Source organism: Eschrichtius robustus, chromosome 1, assembly GCF_028021215.1.
Source record: "Eschrichtius robustus isolate mEscRob2 chromosome 1, mEscRob2.pri, whole genome shotgun sequence".
Lineage (NCBI taxonomy): Eukaryota > Metazoa > Chordata > Mammalia > Artiodactyla > Eschrichtiidae > Eschrichtius > Eschrichtius robustus.
The window spans coordinates 126,267,163-126,294,391 of NC_090824.1; the positions used below are offsets into that span (position 1 = coordinate 126,267,163).

Here is a 27,229-nt window from a genome sequence, read left to right on the forward strand (position 1 = left end):
TGCCAGTGTCTGTGTCCCTAGGGTGAGCTGCAGTTGCCTCCTGCCTCTCCAGGAGATTCTCTAAGAGCAGCAGGTAGGTCTGACCCAGGCTCCTATATAATCAATCACTGCTCCTGCCCCGGGTCCTGGAGCATGTGAGATTTTCTGTGAGCCCTTTGAGAGTGAAGTCTCTGTTTCCGCCAGTCCTCTGGTACTCCTGAAAGTAAGCCCCTCTTGCCTTTCAAAGCCAAATGCTCTGGGTGCTCATCTTGCCAGTGCAGGACCCTTGGGCTGGGGAGCTTGACTTGGGGCTTGGAACCCTCTTTTGGGAGAACCTCTGCAATTGCAATTCTCCTGTATGTTGGTCCCCCACCTGGGGGTATGGGACTTGGCTATATTGTGACTCCACCCCTCCTGCCTGTCTTGTTGTGGTTCCTTCTTTATATTATCTTTAGTTGTAGAAGAGCTTTTTGGTAGGTTCTGGTCTTTCCAAGTGTGAACTTTGGAAGCTGATTAGAACAAGTCAACTGTGAAAAGACATTTATGAGATAATCACAAATAAGAACATTGACTGGATGTTAGACAGTATGAAGGAATTATTGGTGAATTTTTTAGTGTGATAATGGCATTACTTTATCTCTTGAAGGTACATATAGAAATGTACAGATGAAATAAGGTATCAGAAATTGCCTTAAAATAATTCAGTCATAGGAGTATGTGTGGAAGAAGTGAGGGTGGGCTAAGAGATGATACAACACTGTCCATGAGTTGATAATTTTTGAAACTGGGTAATGGGGCTGTAGTTCATTATACTGTTTTCTCTACTTTATGTGTGTTTGTTTAAAATCTTCCACTGAGGTGGAAAAAAAAGCAGGTATGAAAAGTACCTTGCACATAGCAGCAGCTCAATAAAGGATTGTTTCTGTAATCTAACAAACAATGAGAAAACTGCGCTTTAGAGAGAGAGATTAAGTAACTTAACCTAAAGAAAGACACACAGGCTTGGCAAACACAAGTCTACTTCTCAGAGAGTCCTATGTGTAGGTAGCCCAGTTGGCAGCTATGATAATCACAAAAGCCACTCACTCAAATTGAATTTTTATTCCAAAGAAAGACTGTAATGGGTAGAAAGACAACAGCCAAAACTGAAAACAATTTGCTTAACTGGAAATTAGAAGTAGTTCATTTGCAGGAGAGCAAACAGTGGGTGACAGCCTTGGCACTCTGGTTATTTTTATGCTTTCTTGGTTATAACTTATCAATGTCCTTCTGATACACAATGTGGATGTGCAGCATTTACAGCAAATAACAGAAAGAAAGAAAGGAAGAAAAGAAAGGAAAAAAATCCACAGAATCCCCAAATTCAGAAACTAACATTCACTTAACAACACAGTGGTGAAGACTTTTTTTGGTAGCAAAATTTTCACAGTTCTTAAAATGGGAATCTTCAAAAGTACTTCTTTAAGTTCAAAAGCTAAAAAAACTGAAGAGGGAATAGTTACACTGGCTTAGAAGAGCTGCCGCCTGTCACGAAGATGACAATCAGTCCTAGTTCCAAACACAGTGATAACCGGTGAACCTGACGAACCGAAGAGAGAGGCCGACTGGTGGGCACTGATGTCACTGATTGTACGAACACACTGGATCCCTCATCACTAACAGCCAACGCTAACAGCTACTGCTCCTCCTGACTGATGCCAAGGTTGCCTTTCTGCACCTCGAGTTCCTCAGCACTGACCATCGATGGGTCAATAGCCGCATATTTGGTTCCGTGGAATTGCAGCAAATGTATCTGCAGAAATGCAGAATAATTAAACATCACTGTCGTGTATTAATGGTTTCTAGTTCTAAAATTACAGAGTACTGGGGGAATGGGAAAGATAAGCTCAGGGAGTTAAAAGGTACAAACTACTATGTATAAAATAAGCTATAAGAATATATTGTACAGCACAGGGAATATAGCCAATACTTTATAGTAACTTTAAATGGAGTATAATCTATAAAAATGTTGAATCACTATATAGAACACCTGAAACTAATATTGTAAATCAACTATACCTCAATAAAAATAAGTACATACACTAAAAAATTAGAGTAATACATACTAATTAGAAAAATTAGAAAACAGAAAAGTCAAAAAATTTTTAAAAACCACAATTTGGGGACTTCCCTGGCAATGCAGTGGTTAAGAATCCGCCTGCCAATGCAGGGGACATGGGTTCAAGCCCTGGTCTGGGAAGATCCCACATGCTGTGGAGCAACTAAGCCTGTGCGCCACAACTACTGCGCCTGTGCTCCAGAGCCTGCAAGCCACAACCACTGAGCCCATGTGCCACAAATACTGAAGCCTGCGTGCCTAGAGCCTGTGCTCTGCAACAAGAGAAGCCACCTCAATGAGAAGCCCGTGCATCACAATGAAGAGTAGCCCCTGCTTGCTGCAACTAGAGAAAGCCCGTGTGCAGCAATGAAGACCCAACGCAGCCAAAAGAAAAAGAAAAAAACAAACCAAAACCACAATTTGGGATCTTTGTTCCTCACTTAATATGTAACCAGTCTTTCCAGGTAACTACAAATTGTTATTAACATCTTAAATTGCCACGTGCTTCTTCACTAGTAGGTGTTTACCCTTCCCCTCTGCTGCTACGAATCAGGTCCTACCCATCCTCTGCTGTTCTAACACCGTAATGACTATCTCTGGGAATCAAGTTTTTTTTGTATTTATGATCCTCTCCTCAGGATCTGTTGCCACACGTGGACAACAGGATCAAAGAACGTGACTGGTTTTTTAAGATACTACTTGCCAAATTGCAAAGCAACCATTTCTCACCACTATTCTAATATCCATTTAGGCAAGTATTAGAAGAAGTGGTGTTTACTTGTTTGTGTGGTGTGTTTTAATGCATAAAATTAGACCAAGAAGTCACTTCATGGGATTCAGATCGACTCGATTTAAGTCTGGTATCCTGCTCTGGCTGAATTCATTGCATCCAGGAGCCAAGGTCCCATCGTACCAAACGGCTGCTTCACTGTGTGAGTTCAGGCCTGTGGTTCTTAGAAAAGGGATAGTGGGCAGAGAGTCCCCAGGCGTCTCTAATATGCTTGAATTCTCCTGTAAGTTATTAATGTAGACCACCTTTATCAAGTCAATGCTTCATTCCTACAGAGAATTCTGTAGTTCTCTTACTCGACCACCAAAAAAAAAAAAAAAAAACTTTATGTTTCAAACCATAGACTCTGGGTTCAAAGTGCTCTGGGTTCCAACCTAGGACCTACCTGTACATAGAGATTCACCTCTGCGCTTCTGCACAGGTATGGGAAATTGCCTCCTGTTTTCAGGTGAGCCCTCCGGGCATTAGGATACAGTTTGTACATTTCTTCTTTAGCTTCAGTTGAAAGTGCACTCTGGTCAAACACCTTTAAAAGAACATGAGGCCCAAACTCTTATTTCAATGTGTTCTTTTCACATTCAACAAAGTGCCCCCCCAAACCAAGCATTCCTTTCAAGAGACATGGCTGAACCCTTCTAGAGCCTGGGCCACCCCACCCCCTCTTGCTCATCCCTGGTGACTCTAACTCCAATGTAAAACATTAACACAGATTTTACTGCCAAATGTCTCTTGCATTGTTTAGGGGAAAAAATTCTACCATGAATTTCCTTTGTCCTCAAACATAGTTAACTAAATTAACAGAATATTAATAGTGATTTTTTTTTTTTTTTGGGGGGCTGCGTTGGGTCTTCGTTGCTGCGTGTGGGCCTTCTCTAGTTGCGGCGAGCGGGAGCTACTCTTTGTTGTGGTGTGTGGCTTCTCATTGCGGTGGCTTCTCTTGTGGAGCACGGGCTCTAGGCGTACAGGCTTCAGTAGTTGTGGCTTCCAGGCTCTAGAGCACAGGCTCAGGAGTTGTGGTGCACGGGCTTAGCTGCTCCGTGTCATGTGGGATCTTCCCGGACCAGGGCTCGAACCCATGTCCCCTGCATTGGCAGGCAGATTCTTAACCATTGAGCCACCAGGGAAGTCCTGTGAACAATCCTTGAAAATACCAATTTCAAAAAGATTACGAAACCCCAAAAGAACTTATTATTAATTTGAAACAGTTATAGGGACTTTCCTGGTGGCACAGTGGTTAAGAATCCGCCTGCCAATGCAGGGGACATGGGTTCGAGCCCTGGCCTGGGAAGATCCCACATGCCGCAGAGCAACTAAGTCCATGCGCCACAACTACTGAGCCTGTGCTCTAGAGCCCGCGAGCTACAACTACTGAAGCCCACGCGCCTAGAGCCTGTGCTCCACAACAAGAGAAGCCACTGCAATGAGAAGCCCACGCACTGCAACAAAGAGTAGCCCCTGCTTGCCACAACTAGGCCCGGGCACAACAATGAAGACCCAATGCAGCCATAAATAACTAAATAAATAAATTTATAAAAAAAAGAAAAAAAAAGTTTTCTTAAAAAAATAGAAACAGTTATACAAGTAGCATATGCTCAGTGAAAAAGAATTCAAAAAAATTTTTTTATAGTATAAGATAAGAAGTCCAGACCCTTTTCTGGGGGAGCCACTGTTAGAAGTTTGGAATATATGACTCTAGAATCTTTCAGTACTCATACAAATTTATGTTTATGCACATGCAACAAATTATTCAAAATAATTTAAAAGAAGAAACAAAAAAACCCATGAAAATAAAAATAGGTGTATCTCCACCTTGCTAAAACTTGCAGACAGTTTTAAGTGACCATGTACCCAAGTGGTGAACACAACTTTGAAAGGGCAGGCAGAACAAATGCACTGCGAGGACCATGTATTTCACTGAGAGTGTTGAAAAGCTTGCTCTGTGTCATGGTAAATGTTGGAATGTAGGAATTATAGTGGAGAATGATAAGTTATTGTACATGTTTGTAATGGATAATTTCCTGATAAAAATCAGTTCTTAAAAATACCATGTTACTTGCATTTAGGAATAAATCCATTATGAGACAGAACAGTTACATGATTAAAATAAAAAGTCAAAGCCACAGTGAGATACCACTTCACAACCATTAGGGTGGCTACTATCAAAAAACCCAGAAAATAACAAGTGTTGGAGAGGATATGGAGAAATTGGAAACCTTATGCATTGCTAGTGGGAATGTAAAATGGTACAGCCCCTGTGGAAGGTGATAAGGCAGTTCCTCCAAAAGTTAAATATAGAATTACCAAATGATTCAGCATTTCTACTTCTAGGTATGCACTACCCAAAAGAATTGAAAGCAGGAATTCAAATGGGTATTTGTACACCAATGTTCACAACAGCCAAAAGGTGGAAACAACTCAAATGTCTGTCAGGAGATGAGAAGATAAACAAGAGGTGGTATATACGTACAACGGAGTATAATTCAGCCGTAAAAGGGAATGACACTGTAACATGGATGAACCTTGAAAACATTATGCTAAGTAAGTGAAACAAGCCAGATACAAAAGGATAATTATATGATTCCACTTGTATGAGGTACCTAGAATAGGCAAATTCATAGAGACAAAAAGTAAGATAAAGGTTACTAGTAGGGACTGGGGGGGATGGGGAATTATTGTTTAATGGGTACAGAGTTTCAGTTTGGGATGATGGAAAGTTCTGGAGATGGGTAACAGTGGCAGTTGGACCACACTGTAAATGTACTTAATGCCACTGCTCTGTACACTTAAAAGTGGTTTAAATGGTGAATTTTGTTATGTATATTTCACTGCAATTAAAAAATATATAAGAAGCAAGTTTTTGTGTTAGACTTTATGGGATTCTTGATTCTCTGCACTCATGAGGCACCTTCACTTTACTGCCCAGATTTGTAATTTAGGCTAAAGAGCAATATCTGTTGATGAGAATAGCAAAGCAAACCAAAATGGGTAAGGACTACCATGTTTGTTTAAATTTACTTTGATTTCAATGGTGTTATTCCTGCCAGAAAAAATACAGGATAAGCAATAAAAGATTATTTTGGATTTGAGAAAGCTGGGGGGTAAAAAAAAGAAAATCCAAGGCAGTATTTGAAGAGGCACACTGAAAAATCATAAAATAATTATAAGGTGGATCTTGACATATACATATAGAAAAGGCAAAGCATCTATTTTACTTAAAACTTACGTCCATGATGGTCACAGGGATGTCCCGAATTTTATGAGGTTCCACATAAGAATTTTGACAATTCAGGGTAAGTCTTGAAGCCAGTTCACTCTGCCCCAAACTTTCCAGCTGCAGAAAGAAAGAAGGTGAATTTTTTAAAAATTAATTTTGTTTTTCACATTTACATTAAATCCACAGATAATACCTGTGCTCAGAAAGGTGGTATTATGTGTGGTGGGGCCAGTATGGTCACCACTGAGGAAACACAGTGTATTTGAGACCATAACTGGGTCTTGCAAGTGGTGACATTTTTCTATTCTGGGCACCTGGCCTTCCACAGCCCTCAACCTGAGCAGACTCTTCCACCAGGTGCCTGTGGGCACCAAGCCAATTCCAGCAGCTCAAAGAGGACAGATAGACATTTAAGTAGAGGCCTCCGAAGAAAAACGTCTATCCCAGTAGTTCCTAAATGCAAGTCCACAGACCTGCTCCATCACACTTACCTGGGGAGGTGGAAGAGGAGTGAGGTAAAAACACAGATTCCCAGCGCCCTCGGCCAGGGATTCTAGTTCAATGGTCTGGTGTGAGGCCTTAGAATCTGTATTTTTAAAAGCTCCCCCAAGTGATTCTGATGAATTACTTAGCAGCAGGAATATCTGTCTGGATGTAGTAAAGTTAATATGGAAGAACGCTTAACAAATACCTCTAGTACACAGTGAGACAGGTATTTCTTCAGGAACCAAGCAGACATGAAAATTCCAAGTACAAGGTGTCCCCACCCCAAGGCCATGATCCTTACCCTGTCCACCATGAAATCAATGGCATCAGCCATCATAGGGTCCACTGGGCCAGATGAAAAGTTTCCAAGAACTATTTTTTTGAGCATAAATGATGGCATCAGCCAAAAGCTGTTAAAAAAAAAAAGACCTGATAATTTAAATTTCCAAGACTACACATAAATGGCAAATATTCATTCAACACTGAAGCTTCGTATTAGCTAGGTACTTGGGACCTAGAGATTAAAAAAGACCTAGTCCCTTCCTTTAAAGAGCTAGTTTTGAAGCATCTAGTTTTTGTATACATTTTCTCAAGCTCCAAAAGAGTTATGGTTTAATATGATCCAACTTTTGGGGATTTGGAATAATTATAAGCAATATTTCAAAATGCCTTTACAGAGGTAGACATTCTGATGATTCCAAGATTTTATTTTCTATTTGGTCTTATTTCCAATGGCTAACCTATCTGCGGTAAACTGAACACTTACCATATCAACCTTAAGGTTTATATCACCTCTTGATTAAAGATAGATTTCAAAATAGGAAAATCAGAGTTATTATATCTCCTATTGCTACTACTGGGTTCAACTGGGCTAATTCAAGGCAATTCAATCTTTATGTATTTCTATATGTGATCTGTCATTAGTATTTACTCCACTAATTACACTGAGAGCCATTATACAGGGTAAACATGAATTTCTCTACCCTATGCTGAAAATGACTTATAAAAGGTGTAGACCAGGGACTTCCCTGGTGGTCCAATGGTTAAGACTCCATGCTTCCAATGCAGGGCACGTGGGTTCAATCCCTGGTTGGGGAACTAAGATCCCACAGGCCATGGCCAAAAAAAAAAAAAAAACCACACACAACACGTGCAGACCACCTTCTGATGCATATTCTCAGTGGGCTTCCCTCACAAGGACCAGACAGCCGTCTTTCAGTCACCTTCAGTGATCTTTCTAAGTTCTCCACCCCACAGCTCCTTATCTTCTAAAGGTGATGCTGCCTAGGTGTGCCCTGTAGAGGGTGCCTCCTCTTGGCGCTGTTTGCCCCTGCAGCCTCTGTGTGGCACAGAGTAAGCACTCAGACATTTGATAAAAAGTGGCTGATATGCAAGAGCACAAACGAAGTGGGGGAAGTCTTGGCTTCTGACAATTAAAACAACATGAAAAATCATCAAAAATAATCAATGACTTAGTGCATCAACTGGACATGAAGTATCTGTGTCTGATGTACACAAGAAATTGCTGCATGAATGCTGAGTAAACAACTGAGAAAATATCAGGAGAAATATCTTAAAAATCAAAGTGAATGCTGAGTAGATGTGAAAACCATGAAAACAATGTTTACCTAGAACATTATGTGAAAACCAGTCTGATCACACAGGTAGGTTTAGTTACTAGGCTGCTTTTTGGGGTAGAGCCTAGCCTTGCTAGCAATGAAAGAAATATCATGAAGTCAGCTTTAAGGTACCATCAGACATCTATCAAGTTAATTAAAATGATAAAATCAATAAAGGGATGGCTCAGAGGAAACAGGTACCCCACTAGTTGCCCCACAAAGCATTCCACCATTTCCATCTTTCTAAAAAGCAGACTAACGTTGTAAAAGTGTCAAGATGTGCAGAACATCTGCTGACAGACTAAATGCTCTAATCTCTCCCTTTTGGGGAACATATCTCAAGAAAATAACCCAGAAAGGGAAGGAACAAAAGTAATTTATACGAAGATTTACAGTAGAACATGATGAAAAATTGGGAGAAGCCAAAGGCCTTAAAAAACTATAACAGGACTGTGTACACAAAATACTAAGTGGAGCAAGCAGAACACAGTATCAGTTACATATGCACTAAACTGTAAAGGCATGTGAATGTATAGTAAACAAAGCTAGACAATGATTTAGAGTAATGGAAACAACTGAATTTAGAAGTCTTTCAATTCTTTTCTTTTCCAAAGGTGATTGTTTCTAATTTTAAAAGCCAGGGTGGTTTCAAAAGACACAGGTATACATGGCCCCTCCCTCCCTAATGCATCGAAAAACCAAAAGCCAACATTTTCAAAATTCCACTGAAAATAAAAAAATGTTGGTTGAATGTTTACATTCTTACCTGTTTGCAGTCCATGTTTGGTTAAAGATAGAAGTGTCACTGAAGGAATTGCAGAGGATGAGAGAATGGACTCTGGGAGATTTGTGAGTGTATTCAGCAAACTTCTGGGCCAAAAAGCCTCCCAAAGAAGCCCCAAAGAGATGAACCTAATTGGAAACAAACACAAGGATCCTAAAAACAATGATCTATCTTGAAGTATCAAAAAAAATTGTTTTAATTATCACCAACTACAGAATACAATGTCATCACCAGTCATTAGACTGAAATATTTACAGCAGTTAGAAATTTAGGAAATATTGTATTTAAATGCAGTGTCTACACCCTGTCAAGAAAAAATACAACTGTGCATATAAATTACACAAGTTAAAAAATATTATTCATAGATTACATTAGAAAATTAAACTACTTTGTAGTTTCTGTTTAAGAAAACTATGATTCGGTAATTCCACTCCTAGGCATGTACCCAAGAGAACTGAAAACATCTGTCTACACAAAAACTTGTATAAGAATGTTCATAGCAACATTACTCATAATAACTAACCAATGGAAACAAACCAAATGATGAATGGATAAATAAAATGTGTTATATCCATACAATGGGATATTACTTGACAATAAAAAGGAATGAAATATTGATATAATCTGCAACATTGATGAACCCTGAAAATGTTACGCTAAGTGAAAATAGCCAGTCACAAAAGACCACAAATTACATCATTCCATTACATAAAATATCCAAAATAGACAAATCCATAGAAACAGGGCTCCAGCCAGGGAGGAAGGGTGGGGAGTGACTGCTAAGTATGGGGTTTCTTTCTGGGGTGGAAAAATGTTCAAAAATTGACTGTGGTGATGGTTGTACATACTGTGAATATATTAAAAACCAGTGAATTATACACTTTAAAAGGGTAAACTGTATGGTATGTGAATTCTATCACAAAAGAGCTGTCATTAAAAAATAAAAGACAACACCAGACTTAACAATGTATCAATAAATGTTGCATTAAAATCACATGTGAGTAATTAGTTTCAAGGGACTCACTTTATCCAACTGTAAATGGTCTAAAAGTTTTCTGAATCCATCACAGAATTCAAGATGGTCCCAATAAACTGGATACTGCAACTAGAATAATAACAATAAATTTAAAATTTATTTTAAAAACTGTAGAGGTAAAATACAACTCACATATATCTGAAAAATTTAGGACTTTCATAATAGCATTTCTCATTTGCTTTATCTCTGCTCCTTATTCAAAATATGTGGAAAATAAGCTCTCATCTTATCCTAAACTTCAAAATTCACATTTTATCTAATAGAACAATTTAAAAAATAAAAATAAAAAAGCACATTTTAGTGATATTATGTACACAACAATTTTAATTCACATCAATTTCCTTTCCAAATAGCTAAGAAACTGAGGTTTAAGGATGAACAGAGCAGAACCTATTCAAATAAAGAAATTCTGTTTTCTCTTTAAACCAATTTCATTCTGAATTATGGCTCAGGAGAACTAGAAATAAAATCTGTTCTAAGGAGAGTTTCCTCTCTTTTTGGTAGCATTTCTTTAAGGGAATATTCAATAAAATTGTTCCTCTACTTTTAATGACTTAGTCATTCTATCTGATTTCTTGTAGTACTTTTGTTTGTGACCAAAAATTTCAGGTGCTTGACCCTAAGTAGCCTATTAATGTTGACAATAATGAAGAAAAAGAAACACAAGTCATTAATTCCTTTCTAGGAGACTCAGGCTTGTCACCTAAGAGTTCCGCTCTCTTTAATACATGTAAAACCCATCTTAAAGGCTTGCTGTTTTAAGCACTTAGATTCATTTTGCCATTGACAAATCACTGGGATAGATACTGCCATGTAAATTATGGGATAATTTCAGATATGATGTAATATGTTACTTTTACTATTAAAATTCCACTTGTGGATAGGATTCCACTTTTCTGAGGCAGGATGGAGAACAGACTCTCCCTAGCTGCAAATTTAAGAATTTGAGTCAGATGACAGCCTAAAAGAAAGGAGATGACATTTTTATGAATCCTTTAATTTAAAAATGCCTGTGCCTTATGGAGTGTAGCAGAGCTGAGGTGTCAAGCACGGCCATTTCACACTAGAAACTCTGGCTTGAAGTGCCAGGTGGAAGGCCTCTGCATGCAGGACTCTATGAGCAAGTGAGACTGGAAGCACAAAGGGAAAAAAAAAAGCTGGAGACAAGATGGTGGAGTAGAAGGACTTGAGCTCACCTCCTCTCATGAAAACACCAAAATCACAACTAACTGCTCACAAAAAAAACTTGAGCCTACCAAAAAAGATATTCTATACCCAAAGACAAAGAAGCCATAACGAGACGCCTGAGGAACAGAGATCACAAACACAGAAAATTAGACAAAATGAGATGCAGAGAAATATGTTCCAGATGAAAGAACAAGACAAAACCCCAGAAGAACAACTAAGTGAAGTGGAGATAGGCAAGCTACCTGAAAAAGAACTCAGAGTAATGATAGTAAAGATGATCTAAGATCTCGGTAAAAGAATGGAGGCACAGATCGAGAAGATACAAGAAATGTTTAAGAAAGAGCTAGAAGCTTTAAAGAACAAACAGAGATGAACAATACAACTGAAATGAAAAATAGAATAGAAGGAATCGATAGCAGAATAAATGAGACAAAAGAACGAATAAGTGAGTTGTAAGATAGGTTGGTGGAAATCACTGCTGCAGAACAGAATAAAGAAAAAAGAATGAAAAGAAATGAGGACAGTCTGAGAGACCACTGGGACAACATTAAACGCACCAACATTCACATTATAGGGGTCCCAGAAGAAGAGGGAGAGAAAGGGCCTGAAAAAATATTTGCAGAGATAATAGCCAAAAACTTCCCTAACATGGGAAAGGAAACACTCAAGTCCAGAGAGTTCCATATAGGATAAAACCAAGGAGGAACACACCAAGAAACGTATTAATCAAATTTATAAAAATTAAAGACAAAGAGAAGATATTAAAAGCAACAATTTATATACAAGGACTCCCCGTACGGGTTATCAGCTGATTTTACAGCAGAAACTCTGCAGACCAGAAGGGAGTGGCACAATATATTTAAAGTGATGCAACCAAGAATACTCTACCCAGCAAGGCTCTCACTCAGATTCGACAGAGAAATCAAAAGCTTTATGGACAAGCAAAAGCTAAAAGAATTCAGCACCACCAAACCTGCTTTACAACAAATGCTAAAGGAACTTCTCTAGATGGGAAAGAAAGGCCACAGCTAGAAACAAGAAAATTACAAACGGGAAAGCTCACCAGTAAAGGCAAACATACAGTAAAGGTAGGAAATCATCCACACACAAATATGATATCAAAACCAGCAATCATGGGACTTCCCTGGTGGTCCAGTGGGTAAGACTCTGTGCTCCCAATGCAGGAGGCCCGGGTTCGATCCCTAGTTGGGGAACTAGATCCTGCATGCATGCCGCAACTAAGAGCATGCTGCAACTAAGAGTCTGCATGCTGCAACTAAGAAGTCCGCATGCTGCAACTAAGAAGTCCGCATGCTGCAACTAAAAGATCCTGTATGCTGCAACAAAGATCCCACGTGCTGCAACTAAGACCCAGCGCAGCCAAAATAAGTAAATAAATAAACAGATAGATAGATAGATAACACCAGCAATCGTGAGAAGAGAGTACAAATGCAGGATGTTAGAAATGCATTTGAAATTAAGAGACCAGCACTTAAAACAATCTTGTATATATAGACTGCTATAACAAAACCTCATGGTAACTGCAAACCAAAAATCTACAATAGATACACACACAAAAAAGAAGCAGCAGGGCTTCCCTGGTGGCGCAGTGGTTGAGAATCTGCCTGCCAATGCAGGGGACACAGGTTCGAGCCCTGGTCTGGGAAGATCCCACATGCCGCGGAGCAACTGGGCCCATGAGCCACAACTACTGAGCCTGCGTGTCTGGAGCCTGTGCTCCGCAACAAGAGAGGCCGCGATAGTGAGAGGCCCGCGCACCGCGATGAAGAGTGGCCCCCGCTTGCCACAACTAGAGAAAGCCCTCGCACAGAAACGAAGACCCAACACAGCCAAAAATAAATAAATAAATTTATAAAAAAAAAAAAAAAAAAAAAAGAAGCAGCAATCCAAACAAAACACTAAACATAGTCATCAAATCACAAGAGAAGAGAACAAAAGAGGAAGGGAAGAAAAAAAGACCTACAAAAACAAATCCAAAACAATTAACAAAACAGCAATAAGAGCACACATATCGATAATTACCTTAAATGTAAATGGATTAAATGCTCCAACCAAAAGACACAGACTGGCTGAATGGATACAAAAACAAGACCCGTATATATGCTGTCTACAAGAGACCCACTTCAGACCTAGGGACACATGCAGACTGACAGTGAGGGGATGGAAAAAGGTATTCCATGCAAATGGAAATCAAAAGAAAGCTGGAGTAGCAATTCTCATATCAGACAAAATAGACTTTAAAATAAAGACTGTTACAAGAGACAAAGAAGGACACTGCATAATGATCAAGGGATCAATCCAAGAAAAAGATATAACAATTGTAAATATATATGCACCCAAGATAGGAGCACCTCAATATATAGGCAAATGCTAACAGCCATAAAAGGAGAAATCAACAGTAACACAATAATAGTGGGGGACTTTAACACCCCACTTACATCAATGGACAGAACATCCAGATAGAAAATCAAGTAAGGAAATACAAGCCTTAAATGACACATTAGAGCAAATGAACTTAATTGATATTTATAGAACATTCCATCTGAAAGCAGAATATACATTCTTCTCAAGTGCACATGGCACATTCTCCGGGACAGATTACATGCTGGGCCACAAAGCAAGCCTTGGCAAATTTAAGAAAACTAAAATCATATCAAGCATCTTCTCCAACCACAATGCTATGAGATTAGCAATCAACTACAAGAAAAAAAACTGAAAAACACAAACACATGGAAGCTAAACAACATGTTACTAAACCAATGGATTGCTGAAAAAATCAAAGAGGAAATCAAAAAATACCTAGAGACAAGAAAATGAAAACACGATGATCCAAAACCGATGGGATGCACCAAAAGCAGTTTTAGGAGGGAAGTTCATAGCAATACCATCTGATCTCAGGAAACAAGAAACATCTCAAATAAACAACCTAAACTTACACCTAAAGCAACTAGAGAATGAAAAACAAACAAAGCCCAAAGTTAGTAGAAGGAAAGAAATCATAAAAATCAGAGCAGAAATAAATGAAATAGAGATGAAGAAAACAATAGGAAAGATCAATGAAACTAAAAGCTGGTTCTTTGAAAGGATAAACAAAATTGATAAACCTTTAGCCAGACTCATCAAGAAAAAAAGGGAGGGCTTCCCTGGTGGTGCAGTGGTTAACAATCTGCCTGCCAATGCAGGGTACACGGGTTCAAGCCCTGGTCCGGGAAGATCCCACATGCCGAGGAGCAACTAAGCCCGTGCGCCACAATTACTGAGCCTGTGCTCTAGAGCCTGTGAGCCACAACTACTGAGCCTGTGTGCCGCAACTACTGAAGCCCATACACCTAGAGCCTGTGCTCCGCAACAAGAGAAGCCACTGCAATGGGAAGCCCACGCACTGCAACGAAGAGTAGCCCCCACTTGCCGCAACTAGAGAAAGCCTGTGTGCAGCAACAAAGACCCAACACAGCCAAAAATAAAAATAAAATAAATTTTAAAAAACAAAAAAAAAAAGAAAAATGGGAGAGGGCTCAAATCAATAAAATTAGAAATGAAAAAGAAGAAGTTACAGTGGACACCACAGAAATACTAAGGATAATAAGAGACTACTACAAGCAACTCTATGCCAATAAAATGGACAATCTAGAAGAAGTGGACAAATTCTTAGAAAGGTACAATCTTCCAAGAATGAATCAGGAAGAAATAGAAAATATGAACAGACCTATCACAAGTACTGAAATTGAAACTGTGATTAAAAAACTTCCAACAAACAAAAGTCCAGGACCAGATGGCTTCACAGGCGAATTCTATCAAGCATTTAGACAAGAGTTAACACCTATCCTTCTGAAACTATTCCAAAAAACTGCAGAGGAAGAAACACTCCCAAACTCATTCTATGAGGCCACCATCACCCTGATACCAAAACCAGACAAAGTTACCACAAAAATAGAAAGAAACCAATATCACTGATGAACATAGATGCAAAAATCCTCAAAAAAAATAGCAAACTGAATCCAACAATACATTAAAAGGATAATACACCATGATCAAGTGGGATGCAAGCCTTTTTCAATATCCACAAATCAATCAGTGTGATACACCACATTAACAAACTGAAGAATAAAAACCATATGATCATCTAATAGATGCAGAAAAAGCTCTTGACAAAACTCAACACCCATTTATTATAAAAACTCTCCAGAAAGTAGGCATAGAGGGAACCTACCTCAACATAATAAAGGCCATATATGACAAACCCAGAGCTAACATCATACTCAACGGTGAAAAGCTGAAAGCATTTTCTCTAGGATCAGGAACAAGACGAGGATGTCCACTCTTGCCACTTTTATTCAACATAGTTTTGGAATTCCTAGCCATGGGAATTAGAGAAGTAAAAGAAATAAAAGGAATCCAAACTGGAAAAGAAGTAAAACTGTCACTGTTTGCAGATGACGCGATACTATACACAGAAAATCCTAAAGATGCTACCATAAAACTACTAGAGCTCATCAATGAATTCGGTAAAGTTGCAGGATACCAAATTAATACACAGAAATCTGTTGCATTTCTATACATTAACAATGAAAGATCAGAAAGAGAAATTAAAGAAACAATCCCATTTACCAATGCATCAAAAAGAATAAAATATCTAGGAATAAACCTGCCTAAGGAGGCAAAAGACCTATACTCTGAAAACTATAAGACGCTCATGAAAGAAACTGAAGATGACACAAACAAATTGAAAGATAGACTATGTTCTTGGATTAGAAGAATCAATATTGTCAAAATGACTATACTACTCAAGGCAATCTACAGATTCAATGCAATCCCTATTAAATTACCAATGGCATATTTCACAGAACTAGAACAAAAAAATTTAAAAATTTGTATGGAAACACAAAAGACCCAAATAGCCAAAGCAATCCTGAGAAAGAAAAATGGAGCTGGAGGAACCGGGCTCCCTGATTTCAGACTATATTACAAAGCTACAGTAATCAAAACAGTATGGTACTGGCACAAAAACAGAAATATAGATCAGTGGAACAGGATAGAAAGCCCAGAAATAAACCCACGTGCCTATGGTCAATTAATCTATGACAAAGGAGACAAGAATATACAATGGAGAAATGGTGCTGGGAAAACTGGACAGCTACATGTAAAAGAATGAAACTAGAACATTCTCTAACACCATACACAAAAATAAACTCAAAACAGATTAAAAACCTAAATGAAGACTGGATACTGTAAAACTCTCAGAGGAAAACATAGGCAGAACACTCTGACATAAATCACAGCAATATCTTTTTGGATCCACCATCTAGAGTAATGAAAATAAAAATAAAAATAAACAAATGGGACCTAATTAAACTTAAAAGCTTTTGCACAGCAAAGGAAACCATAAACAAAATGAAAAGACAACCCACAGAATGGGAGAAAATATTTGCAAACGAAGCAACTGACAAGGGATTAATCTCCAAAATATGCAAACAGCTCATGCAGCTCAATATTAAAAAGCAAACAACCTGATTGAAAAATAGGCAGAAAACCTGAATAGATATTTCTCCAAAGAAGACATACGATGGCCAAAAAGCACATGAAAAGATGCTCAACACTGCTAATTATTAGAGAAATGCAAATCAAAACTACAATGAGGTATCACCTCACATGAGTCAGAATGGCCATCATCAAAAAGTCTACAAACAATAAATGCTAAAGAGGGTGTGGAGAAAAGAGAACCCTCCTACACTGTTGGTGGGAATGTAAATTGGTACAACCACTGTGGAGAACAGTATGGAGGTTCCTTAAAAAACTAAGAACTACCATTTGATCCAGCAATCTCACTCCTGGGCATATATCCAGAAAAAATCATAATTCGAAACGATACATGCACTCCAATGTTCAGTGCAACACTACTTACAACAGCCAAGACATGGAAGCAACCTAAATGTCCATCGAGAGGAATGGATAAAGAAGATGTGGTACATATATACAATGGAATACTACTCAGCCATAAAAACGAATGAAATAACGCCATTTGCAGCATCATGGATGGACCTAGGGATTATCATACTAAGTGAAGTAAGTCAGACAGAGAAAGACAAATATCATAGGATAACACTTATATGTGGAATTTTAAAAAATGATACAAATGAACTTATTTACAAAACAGAAACAGACTCACAGACTTCGAAAACAAACTTATCGTTACCAAAGGGGAATGGTGGGGGAGGGATGAATTAGAAGTTTGGGATTTATATATATATATATATAGTAGTGTTACTATATATAAAATAGATAATCAATAAGAACCTACTGTATAGCTCAGGAAACTCTACTCAATATTCTCTAATAACCTATATGGGAAAACAATCTGAAAAAGAATGGATATATGTATATGTATAACCGAATCACTTTGCTGTACACCTGAAACTAACACAACATTGTAAATCGACTATAATATAAAATAAAAATTAAATTTAAAAAATCTGTGCCCTAGACAGGTGATAAAACTGTATATGACTTGATACACACACACACAACTGAGTACGAGTAAAACTGGGAAATCTGAACAAGGCTGGTGGATTACATTAACATCAATATCTTGGTTGTGATATCCCACTACAGTTTTATAAAATGTTACTATTGGGAGAAACTGGGCAAAGTATATAAGGGATATCTCTCTATTATTTCTTACTGCATGTGAATCTATAATTATCTCAATAAATATGTAAATGAAAAGAGGATCCATGCATTTTAACTGCTAGGTATTTAACAAATACCTAGTAAATTTCAGAACCTCCTGGGGTTGGGCATTCTGATCAAATCTTAAGAAGGACAAAGTAATTTTGAAGACATTGCTGGCCTTTTTCTTGATTCATTATCTAGCTAAGAAATAGCGAAAGCCCGCATCAGGAAGCAAGAAGAAATATCCAGCCAGAAGGCAAGGCTATGTGCCCTGTCAGTTTGGAGTGATAACCACACTGTTCGCTTTGGACAGCACTCTAAAGTGAGACAGACACCCGGGAGCTGCTCAGGTTCCCCCTCCCTGGCTGATCAACAGTGACCACAAGGACAGAAAGTGTCACGACTTAGGCTGCAGCGGACTGGGATGAGGGCGGTTACCACTCTGCTCTCCTGCAATGCTGTCCACTGAGAGGGATTACTGAACACCCAGAACAAGGGAGGATTATGTTGCAGGGATTCAAACACACCGTACGAGGAATGGTTAAAGAATCTGGAGAAATTTAGCTGCAGAAGAAAAGACCTGGGGGCGGAAGGCAGTAGGCCGCCGATAATAACCAGTTTTTTCAAGAAAGAGAAGGGCTGTCTGGATGAAGAGGAATTGGATTTGTCTTGTATGACCCCAGTTAGTGGAACCCCATTGGAATTTTCAGTTATCATCCAAGAGAAGAGATCTGGTCCACGTTTTCTCTCTTCTAGGCAGTAAATAAAATGTATACTAACGGCAGTACTCCCAAGGAGAGTACTGTTTACATGTTAACATGGTCCCAGAAACAACTGCTGGCTCCAAAGCCAGAGCCTCTCTTTCCAGGGGAAGTTAGGAAACCAACTTCCATTGTCCTGACCCGATCGAGGCACACCAAACACTCCACTGTGAGCAACAGTGCCTTCCTGGGAATTCCCTGGCAGTCCAGTGGTTAGGACTCTGCGCTTCTACTGCATGGGGCATGGGTTCAATCCCTGGTCAGGGAACTAAGATCCCGCTGCCACGCCGTGTGGCCAAAACAAAAACAAAAAAACAAACAGTGCCTTCCCACCTACGCCCACCTCCCAGAGAGGAAGCTTAGAGAATGATCAATGTGAAACTAGATTTGGACCGAACTCAGTGATAACAATTAGAAACAAAAAACTTAACCAAATGCAAAGGCTATGAGCTAATTAATGAGCCTCACCTCACTTGTCAAAGACTCACATTAAAGCAAGCTTTCAGTCCCCTGGATGTCAGCTGATCCCTCTGCTGCCCCCGAAGCAGTGATGTAATAAAAGGGGAGGGTAAATGGGGTCAGAAGACTGAGCTGGGCTCTCCCTCCATGGCCTACTGGCTGTGTGACCCTCGGTCATCACTAAAACGGTCCGGACCTCAGTCTCCTTATCTATAAACAAGGACAATGCTTCCTGCTGGTCAGACTTATTCAGAAAATGCACGTTCAAGCTGAGGGTAGAGAAGGCTTCCAATAGAGGTTTGTCCCCTCTGAGCCTCTGTACGCTGGTGAACCACACCACCTTCCTTCAAAAAACTCCCTTTCACATTTTAACAAAGGAAAACAGTATCTTACCTCAATTAAAAACATGCCTCTTACTACAGTTAATCAGAAACAGAAGCACACATGCACACATGCACACACACACACACACACACACACACACATACACACACACAGAAAACCAGAAAATGTGGACTTGAATTTTAATCCTGAATCAATAATACTTACAGCTATAACCCGGTAACCCCATCCAGTCAAAGCCAAAATCTGCCGGAAAAATACATCAGCAGTTCCACTGACGGGAGGGAGAAATATGAGAGGACACCTGATATTTCTGGGGCCGGCATCGTAGAGCGACCAGATCTTACTGTCGTCATCATCCACAATAATCTGGAGGGAAAATTATAAGAAAAAAAATGAAAAACCTCATGGATTGGGTTTTATATAGTTATTTCAGCACTATAATTTCACTGACAATTTTAATACCACTGCCTTGGTTGTTACAAGCTAATGCGGGGATCACACCAGACTAGCACATATAAAAAACGGCTTTGGGGCTTCCCTGGTGGCGCAGTGGTTGAGAGTCTGCCTGCCAATGTAGGGGACACGGGTTCGAGCCCTGGTCTGGGAGGATCCCACATGCCGCGGAGCAACTAGGCCCGTGAGCCACAATTACTGAGCCTGCGCGTCTGGAGCCTGTGCTCCGCAACAAGAGAGGCCGCGATAGTGAGAGGCCCGCGCACCGCGATGAAGAGTGGCCCCCGCTTGCCACAACTGGAGAAAGCCCTCGCACAGAAACGAAGACCCAACACAGCCAAAACTAAATAAATAAATAAATTTAAAAAAAATAAAAATAAAAGGAATTCCTTTAAAGAAAAAAAAAAAAGTAAAAAAAAAACAAAAAACAAAACGGCTTTGTCTCCTTTTCCTTCTTCAGTGCTGACATAGTCCACGGAACTGCTTTATACTTCTCCCAAGAGCTGTTTTTTCTATCAGTTTTGAATTTTCCTCCCCAGCCGTGATTATATGAAGTTTATTTTGTTTACCATTAAACAGTAAACTCTGTACATGGCATCTTATTTCTTCCCCATACTTCTCTGCCCGTGTGTGTGTGTGCACACACGCGGGCATGTGTGCGTGCGTGTGTGCACACAGGAGGAGGACAATTTGCAGAGTCATTCTCGGGTGCTGGCCCAGAGGGCGGGCTGGGATCAGCAGGGTCAGTGTGTGACCAGTGGAGGTGAGGGGAAGAAAAGACTCCAGGCTCCGGGGAGAAACTGGGTAGAGACGGGACCTCTCAAGAGATGCTTCAGGAGCCTGATCTAGACCAAGCCTCTGAGGGGGAGACCTCTGCTAGAGAGGAGGGACGAGTCAGGTATAGGCATCTCTGTCCCCAGAGAATGTTTCAAACCATTCAGTCAGTGTGGGGAATGGCCTCAGGGAAAAACTGGCTTTTTGGTGAAAAGGGGGTAAGAAGGAGGAAGGTCATCAGAAACCTTCCTGATTTAGTGGTTCTTGACCCAACAAGGGAAACAGGTGAGCATTCCATGAGCTGAGACAAATCAGGTGTTTAGCACAGAGTTTGGCAGATATTGAGTGTTCAACAGTGTCAAGAGTGTTAGCTACAGTATGCACTACATGATAGTTTAATTTTTGTTCTCTTTGGCTGACTTTTTGGTATTTGGAAAAGTACATTAACTGCTTGAACTTTTGCCAATGCAAATCAACACTTATCCTTTTTACATTAAAAAGTTCAAGGTTCTATTTTCTGAGAGCTCCTAGCTGGCAGTGCTGTGGGGCCCATGGTGTCAATGTGGGTGGCGGCACACTAACCAGGGTCACTAGCATCACTGGGAGCAGACAAACAGGGCGAAGTCCAGAGGGCCCTAACCAACACCTTCTGGACTCCCCCGGGTGACAATATACCTCATGATTATGTTTTTGCCCTTTGTATTTGCCACTCACATTTTTGCTTTTCCTGTTTTTTTTTGCTATGACTGTAGTAAAAAAACCTCAGTAACCTCTGACAGTGCATACAGTAAATTCCAACCTTATAGTAATAAAATTCATATAAGATATTCAGATCTCTGAAATGAAAATCTAGCACTACGAAATTTCAAGCAAACTTTTCATGACTTGTGGACCAAACTGACCAAAGGAGAAAATTACATCAATGAAACTACTACTTCCAAGAATATTTAGATAAGTTTGTGTTGTTTTGGGTCTGGTGATCAGCTTGCTGAGCGAGTCCCATCAAGAGGAGCTCACATGAATTACTTGAGGGGATGGGACAAGGCAGAGGGACTCTGGGGGCAATTCTCCTAGCATGGGCAGTTCCTGGGGTAGCAAGAAGAAAGGTGGGTTCCCTTTGGTAAGCTGCCAATTAGTTCTGGCTTTTTTTTTTTCTTTAAGGAATTTTTTCTTTTTTTAAAAAAGTTAATTTTTGGCTGCGTTGGGTCTTTGTTGCTGAGTGTGGGCTTTCTCTAGTTGCGGAGAGCGGGGGCTACTCTTTGTTGCGGTGCGCGGGCTTCTCATTGCCGTGGCTTCTCTTGTTGCGGAGCATGGGCTCTAGGCGCACGGGCCTCAGTAGTTGTGGCATGCAGGCTCAGTAGTTGTGGCACACAGACTTAGTTGCTCAGCGGCATGTGGGATCTTCCTGGACCAGGGATCGAACCCGTGTCCCCTACATTGGCAGGCGGATTCTTAACCGCTGTGCCACCAGGGAAGCCCAGTTCTGGCTTTGAAGCCAGATTAATTTGATTTTAATTCAAACTCGACTAGACTGTGTGACTTTAACATGTTAACCTCAGTTTTCCCATCTGCTAAGTGGGCACACCACTATCCACTTTGTTAAACTGTTGAAAGAATTAAATAAGATATTTGGGGACTTCCTACAACAGTGCCAGGTATATAGCAGGTATTCTGTCTATACTTGGAGACTGGATCTCAAATTTCTATATGAAGAGTAATTCTGTTACCAATTCAAACTTGCATGATACTCCCACAGCTATCTATCCTGATAAAATAATTACAACAGAGACATAGATGTTCTTCAGATCATAGTACTCTAATATTTCTGCAAGGGGATCAGCAAAGATTTTATTCTGACACAACTTCTGTCTAGTGTGATCCCCAAACATTTGGGATTAAATTGGGACTCAGAGTCAACAAACTTCAATATAAGTGTTTAGCGTTTTTAGACATCCCAGGCATATAAAGTTTCCAAAAGATGACTATGGCAGAATGAGTATATATCATGGCAAACAGAGGATCTATAATGTGACTCACTGTAAATCTTAGAGGAAAAGGAAAATGCTTTCTAATAGAATCTAACTGCACTTACTGTACAGTTGCAGTTGCTGTAAGCTTTCTACTAAACTATACAGAGGAGTACACATATTCCTGCTTGCTTGAATATGTAAAAACAATTATAAAATAATGAGTACAATTATTCTCACTTTTACTCTTGAATGAGTCTCAAAAGTTGATTGTACTTGACAGGGAAGGGGTGACCTTTAGGCTCTGCAACCCAGCCACAATACTTGGCAATAACCTTTACTCTCAAACACTACTAAGACATAACATCTAAATCACACATAAAAACAATTACAAGATTTTGCAAATAAGAGGTGTAGTAAAACCATACATACCTTTTTAAGGGGGACTGTACTTCTAAACCAGTTATAATCAGGGGAGACTTTAATCTCTCCCATGATTAGCTGAAATGGAGGTTAATCCTGAAATAAAAGCATGTGATGTTTCATGTCAAGAATTCATGTTTATATCAGCACTAAATGTAGAGTCTGGTCTAGCTCTACCAACAATACTTTAAAGGATAAAACTGAGGAAATGGGCTATTTCACCTTGTCGGCATATACTTAAACTACAGAAGACAATTTGGTGAAAACCTATAATCATGGAGCAGGAAGGGCCCCGAGAGAGAATTAGTCCAACCCTCTTAGTTCCTCCAGAAGAAGAATCTGGTCTAGAAAATTTTAATAACTTACCCAAGATCCCATGGCTATTGCAAAACCAGGACCAGACGCAGGACAGCCTTTTCTGACACCTGACTGTCTGTCCTAGTTAAATGATTCCAAATGCAGTAGCATAACCTATCTTTTGACAAAATCTTAAGAATCTATGTTAATAAAGATATTCCTGTCTGATAGAATTCTAGAGAACAGTCCACACTAGAAAAAGGAGTTAATGTAAGCCTGCTTCCTCATAAATTCATAAAATGCCATAAATCTCACTCTAGGGGAATATAGCTTCAGAAACTCACACATAGTTTTTAATGCAAAATACAGGAAAACTTGCTGTTCATATGGATGTGGTTAAAAGTGATATAATGTACTCTGAAAGATCCATGATAAGATGCCAGAATAGACCTGAAGGCACAATAACTAGCAACAAAACAAAACATGTGCCTTTAGAAAAAATGTGTGGTCTTCTGTTGTGAGATTAGTGATTTCCAGCTTTTATAGCTCTGTGACGTTGGAAAAGTCACTGACCCTTTTTGGGCTGTTTTCTCATCTGTGACTATTTCACCACTCTCTCTCCAAAGCATAGAACAGTGCTTGGTACACAGCAGGCATTATCTATTGACTAAATAAATGACTATATCCTAAGCAGGCCAAACTAGGCAATCTTAGAGTCCCTTTTAACCCGGGTACCTACGAGCTTTCCATTAGCTGGGCATCTTCAACTTAAAGGCTACCCCTCTTTGCTCAGGGATCTGTGTTGTGTTGTAACAGGAACCTGAAAATTATAGTTGTTGCAGATTCTTATTGCCCAATGAGTAACTTCCACCCATCAGTTTGGAAGGATTCAAATGCTTGTTTGCATCATGTCCTCTACCCCAGCATAAGCCTGGGTTTTGCTAGCAGGGCTAGGATGAGTTTGAGACCCTAGGACTTAACTCCTGGGCTGACTCTGAACTGCCATTTTAGAGGGGCTTCTCTGGACTGGTCAGGAGCTGGGGATTCTAAAACCAACAAATCTTCCTCCTTGGCCTTCCAAATCTTCTCCCTCAAGAACACAGGGCACTGAGCAATCTCAACTGCTACCTCTAACCTTGGGGGTTACTAAACTGAACCCCAAGGAGATGGTAAATGTAGACATCCAATATTAAACTAGGTTTACAACCTTGACACTGTAATAATGGTCTCTTCTCTCAAGGCTAGGATGGTACTTAGAAAAGTTTATTAAAATCTTAAGTGACTCTAAAATATCAAGAAAATTATCAGCCAGTCTTATGCTGAAAATCAGTGTGCACAGATGTAGTTCTTATTCATACTGAATAAAGAAAATCATTCTTTGCATATTCATTTTCTCTTAACAAATATTAACATGTTAAAAAATTGAAGCCATTTGAACTAACAGCCTTTCTCTAAGCTGGTCACTGCTTTTAATTGAAAGCAACTAGCCCATATAGTTAATTCCAGAGTATTTTCTACCTGGACAGACTTGAAATATTCCTATATCATCTACATATTGCCTAATGGAGACATTTTCTAGTATTGCAATACTATAAACAATCACTATTCTACAGGAGGAAATATCAAAAACATTGTTTAGAAAAAAAACCCTACTCAACAGATTTATAAAACACTTTAGCTAATTAAAGCCAGAAAGTATGCTTCTAGATTCACCAAACTTGGGATAAAATAAAGTATTCATAGTTTGAATCAGTTGCAATCTACAAACCAAACTACCATACAAATACACATACACACATCATTCCCAGGCACACACATTCACTGTCATCCACTTCTTCCCTCAGCAGTAAGTAGAAAGATGTTCCTCACCACAATCCTCAGTATTATCCACTACCACCCAATATTATAATATTTTGTAACTAATCTTGCTGGATGGAGAGATTCCACCCAACTGTGACTAAATTTTTGTAGAGGCAAGTGATTTTAACACTTGTGCTAGTTTGGCAGTACATGAAAGCTAAGATAGATACCAAATGTTGCATCTGACCAACTGACGTTTAAGTGAAAAAAAAAAAAAAAAACTGCTCCAAAGGGAAAGCAGCTGTGAGTGTTATGAAAAGGAAGTTTGTTCTCCCAGCTCTCTTTCATCCACTTCAGGGGAATACTTTTCCAAGTCACAAGGGGAACATTCTGCATAGGGCAGAAAAAAAAAAAAAAAAAAGGTTCACTCACTGAGACTGTAACTCAACTGGTCAGTATTAAATAAGAAAGAATGTGGACCACGAACTCAATGCTGATTTGATCTCTCACAATTCTTCACAAAAACAAAAGCACCTGTTCATGTTGCTGGGAAAAGGGCTGCAGGAATTTTGCCTTAATCCTGCCTAAGGAAACCCCTCCTCAGGGAGTGCTCTGGACACCGGGGCCTCTCTGGCCCTTGTACTGCTCGACAATTAAACTGCTAGTTGTGAGTGTGCACCAAGAATTATGTGCACTTATCCCTCAAGGTTTCAGCAGAACCAGCCTGTTTACAGCCCACTTATCCCTCAGGGTTTCAACAGACCCTGCCAATTTACAGTCAGTGAAATTGCCTTCACAAATGTTTGTCATCTAACCAGTTTAACTAGTCAGATGTTTTCTTATCCTTTATCTCAATCATACGATCTTCATATGGACAATCTGTGATTATTATTAACACCAGCAATAACGAAATATTAGAACCTGAGAGTCTCTGGGCAATGCCATTGGCTTTAACGCAAGCCTCCATACCTCACCACACCAGTACAGAGCTATTCTTTTTTTAGGTTTCCTCAGGGGAAGATTTACCCCTCCTTTCTTCAGAAACTTATTCCATTATCTTCTAAACCTCATGGGAGGAAAAGCTGACTACTTGACATTTCGACGGTGACACCTCATCTTGTACTCTGTCTTAGTATAAAAGCTTTTGGAAATTTGCACACAGCTATGCTATCACCCCTCAGTCTCTTGAAGCTTTATGCCAACAGGAGCTGGAACACTGTAGGTGGAGACAAAGAAGCAGCATAAATGCAGAACTTATGACTCCCTAGGGAAAGTGAGACAGCCTAGCCCTACTTTCCTCATGCCTCCTTCACAAGCCTCACACCTGGCCCGTACTCAGCAATGACAAAGGCATTTATCACTTTCAGGCTGAGGTGCAATCTCCAAAATAACTAGTCTGCTCAGAGTTCTTAAAAGTTTACAGGAAAAACATGTTCCTGGGCTGCAGCACTGTAGCCCCAAAATGGTATTACAGTTGTATGCCCAGGTCAAGCGCCCCACTGCCCACCCCAGGCGACCCACACACAGACCTCCACCTTCTCCCAGTCCCACTGATGACAGCTACACAGAGGCAGGGGCACAGGCACACCAATCACCCCCGTGAACTCAGACTCGGACCTCAGACACACACAGGGACGTGCAATCACGTGCATGGTCACATGAACCGACCCACTCAGGGCCACACTCACAAAGTCACACCGACAGAGGCAGCCGCGCACACTGCAAACCATACTCACCTGCAGCCACAAACGCGTCACACACCCACATCCCCCGCTTCCCAGGGCCTCGCCCACCCCTCACCTGCCGTGGCCGCCCCCAGGTCCCTTTCCCTCCTCCCCAAGGCGGCTCTTCCCTCCACTACGGGTGCAGGCCTGGGAAGCTGCTGGGCCCGGGTCGGGGCCGGCGGCTTGAGCGCTCAGTACCCGCAAGCGCTGTGGACCTTGGGGGAGCGCTGGAGGGCCGGCCTCCGAGGGGCGGGGAGCGCAGCCAAGCGAGCCTCGGCCACCGCCCTCCCTCCTCCCGAAGCGTTCGCGCAGCTGGCTCGAGCCTCGCGTTTCCGGGTTCGG

General features: G+C 40.2%; 1 protein-coding gene across 3 annotated transcripts; it reads right to left on the reverse strand.

Moving 5' to 3' along the window:
* Positions 1–1,065: 1,065 nt before the first annotated feature.
* SPG21 (SPG21 abhydrolase domain containing, maspardin) lies at positions 1,066–27,229 on the reverse strand. Of its 3 annotated transcripts, none has more exons than XM_068553603.1 (9): positions 26,964–27,229; positions 23,076–23,162; positions 19,654–19,815; positions 9,995–10,075; positions 8,953–9,098; positions 6,869–6,977; positions 6,091–6,198; positions 3,253–3,393; positions 1,066–1,771 (listed from the first exon to the last, which is right to left on the reverse strand). In XM_068553603.1, the coding sequence occupies exons 2-9, from the start codon at positions 23,136–23,138 to the stop codon at positions 1,655–1,657; spliced, it is 927 nt and encodes a 308-aa protein (XP_068409704.1). In that variant the 5' UTR covers positions 23,139–23,162; positions 26,964–27,229; the 3' UTR covers positions 1,066–1,654. The 3 variants fall into 3 exon arrangements, with proteins under 3 accessions (XP_068409704.1, XP_068409711.1, XP_068409721.1); XM_068553610.1 differs by lacking the exon at positions 26,964–27,229 and adding an exon at positions 26,900–26,930; XM_068553620.1 differs by lacking the exon at positions 26,964–27,229 and adding an exon at positions 23,433–24,703.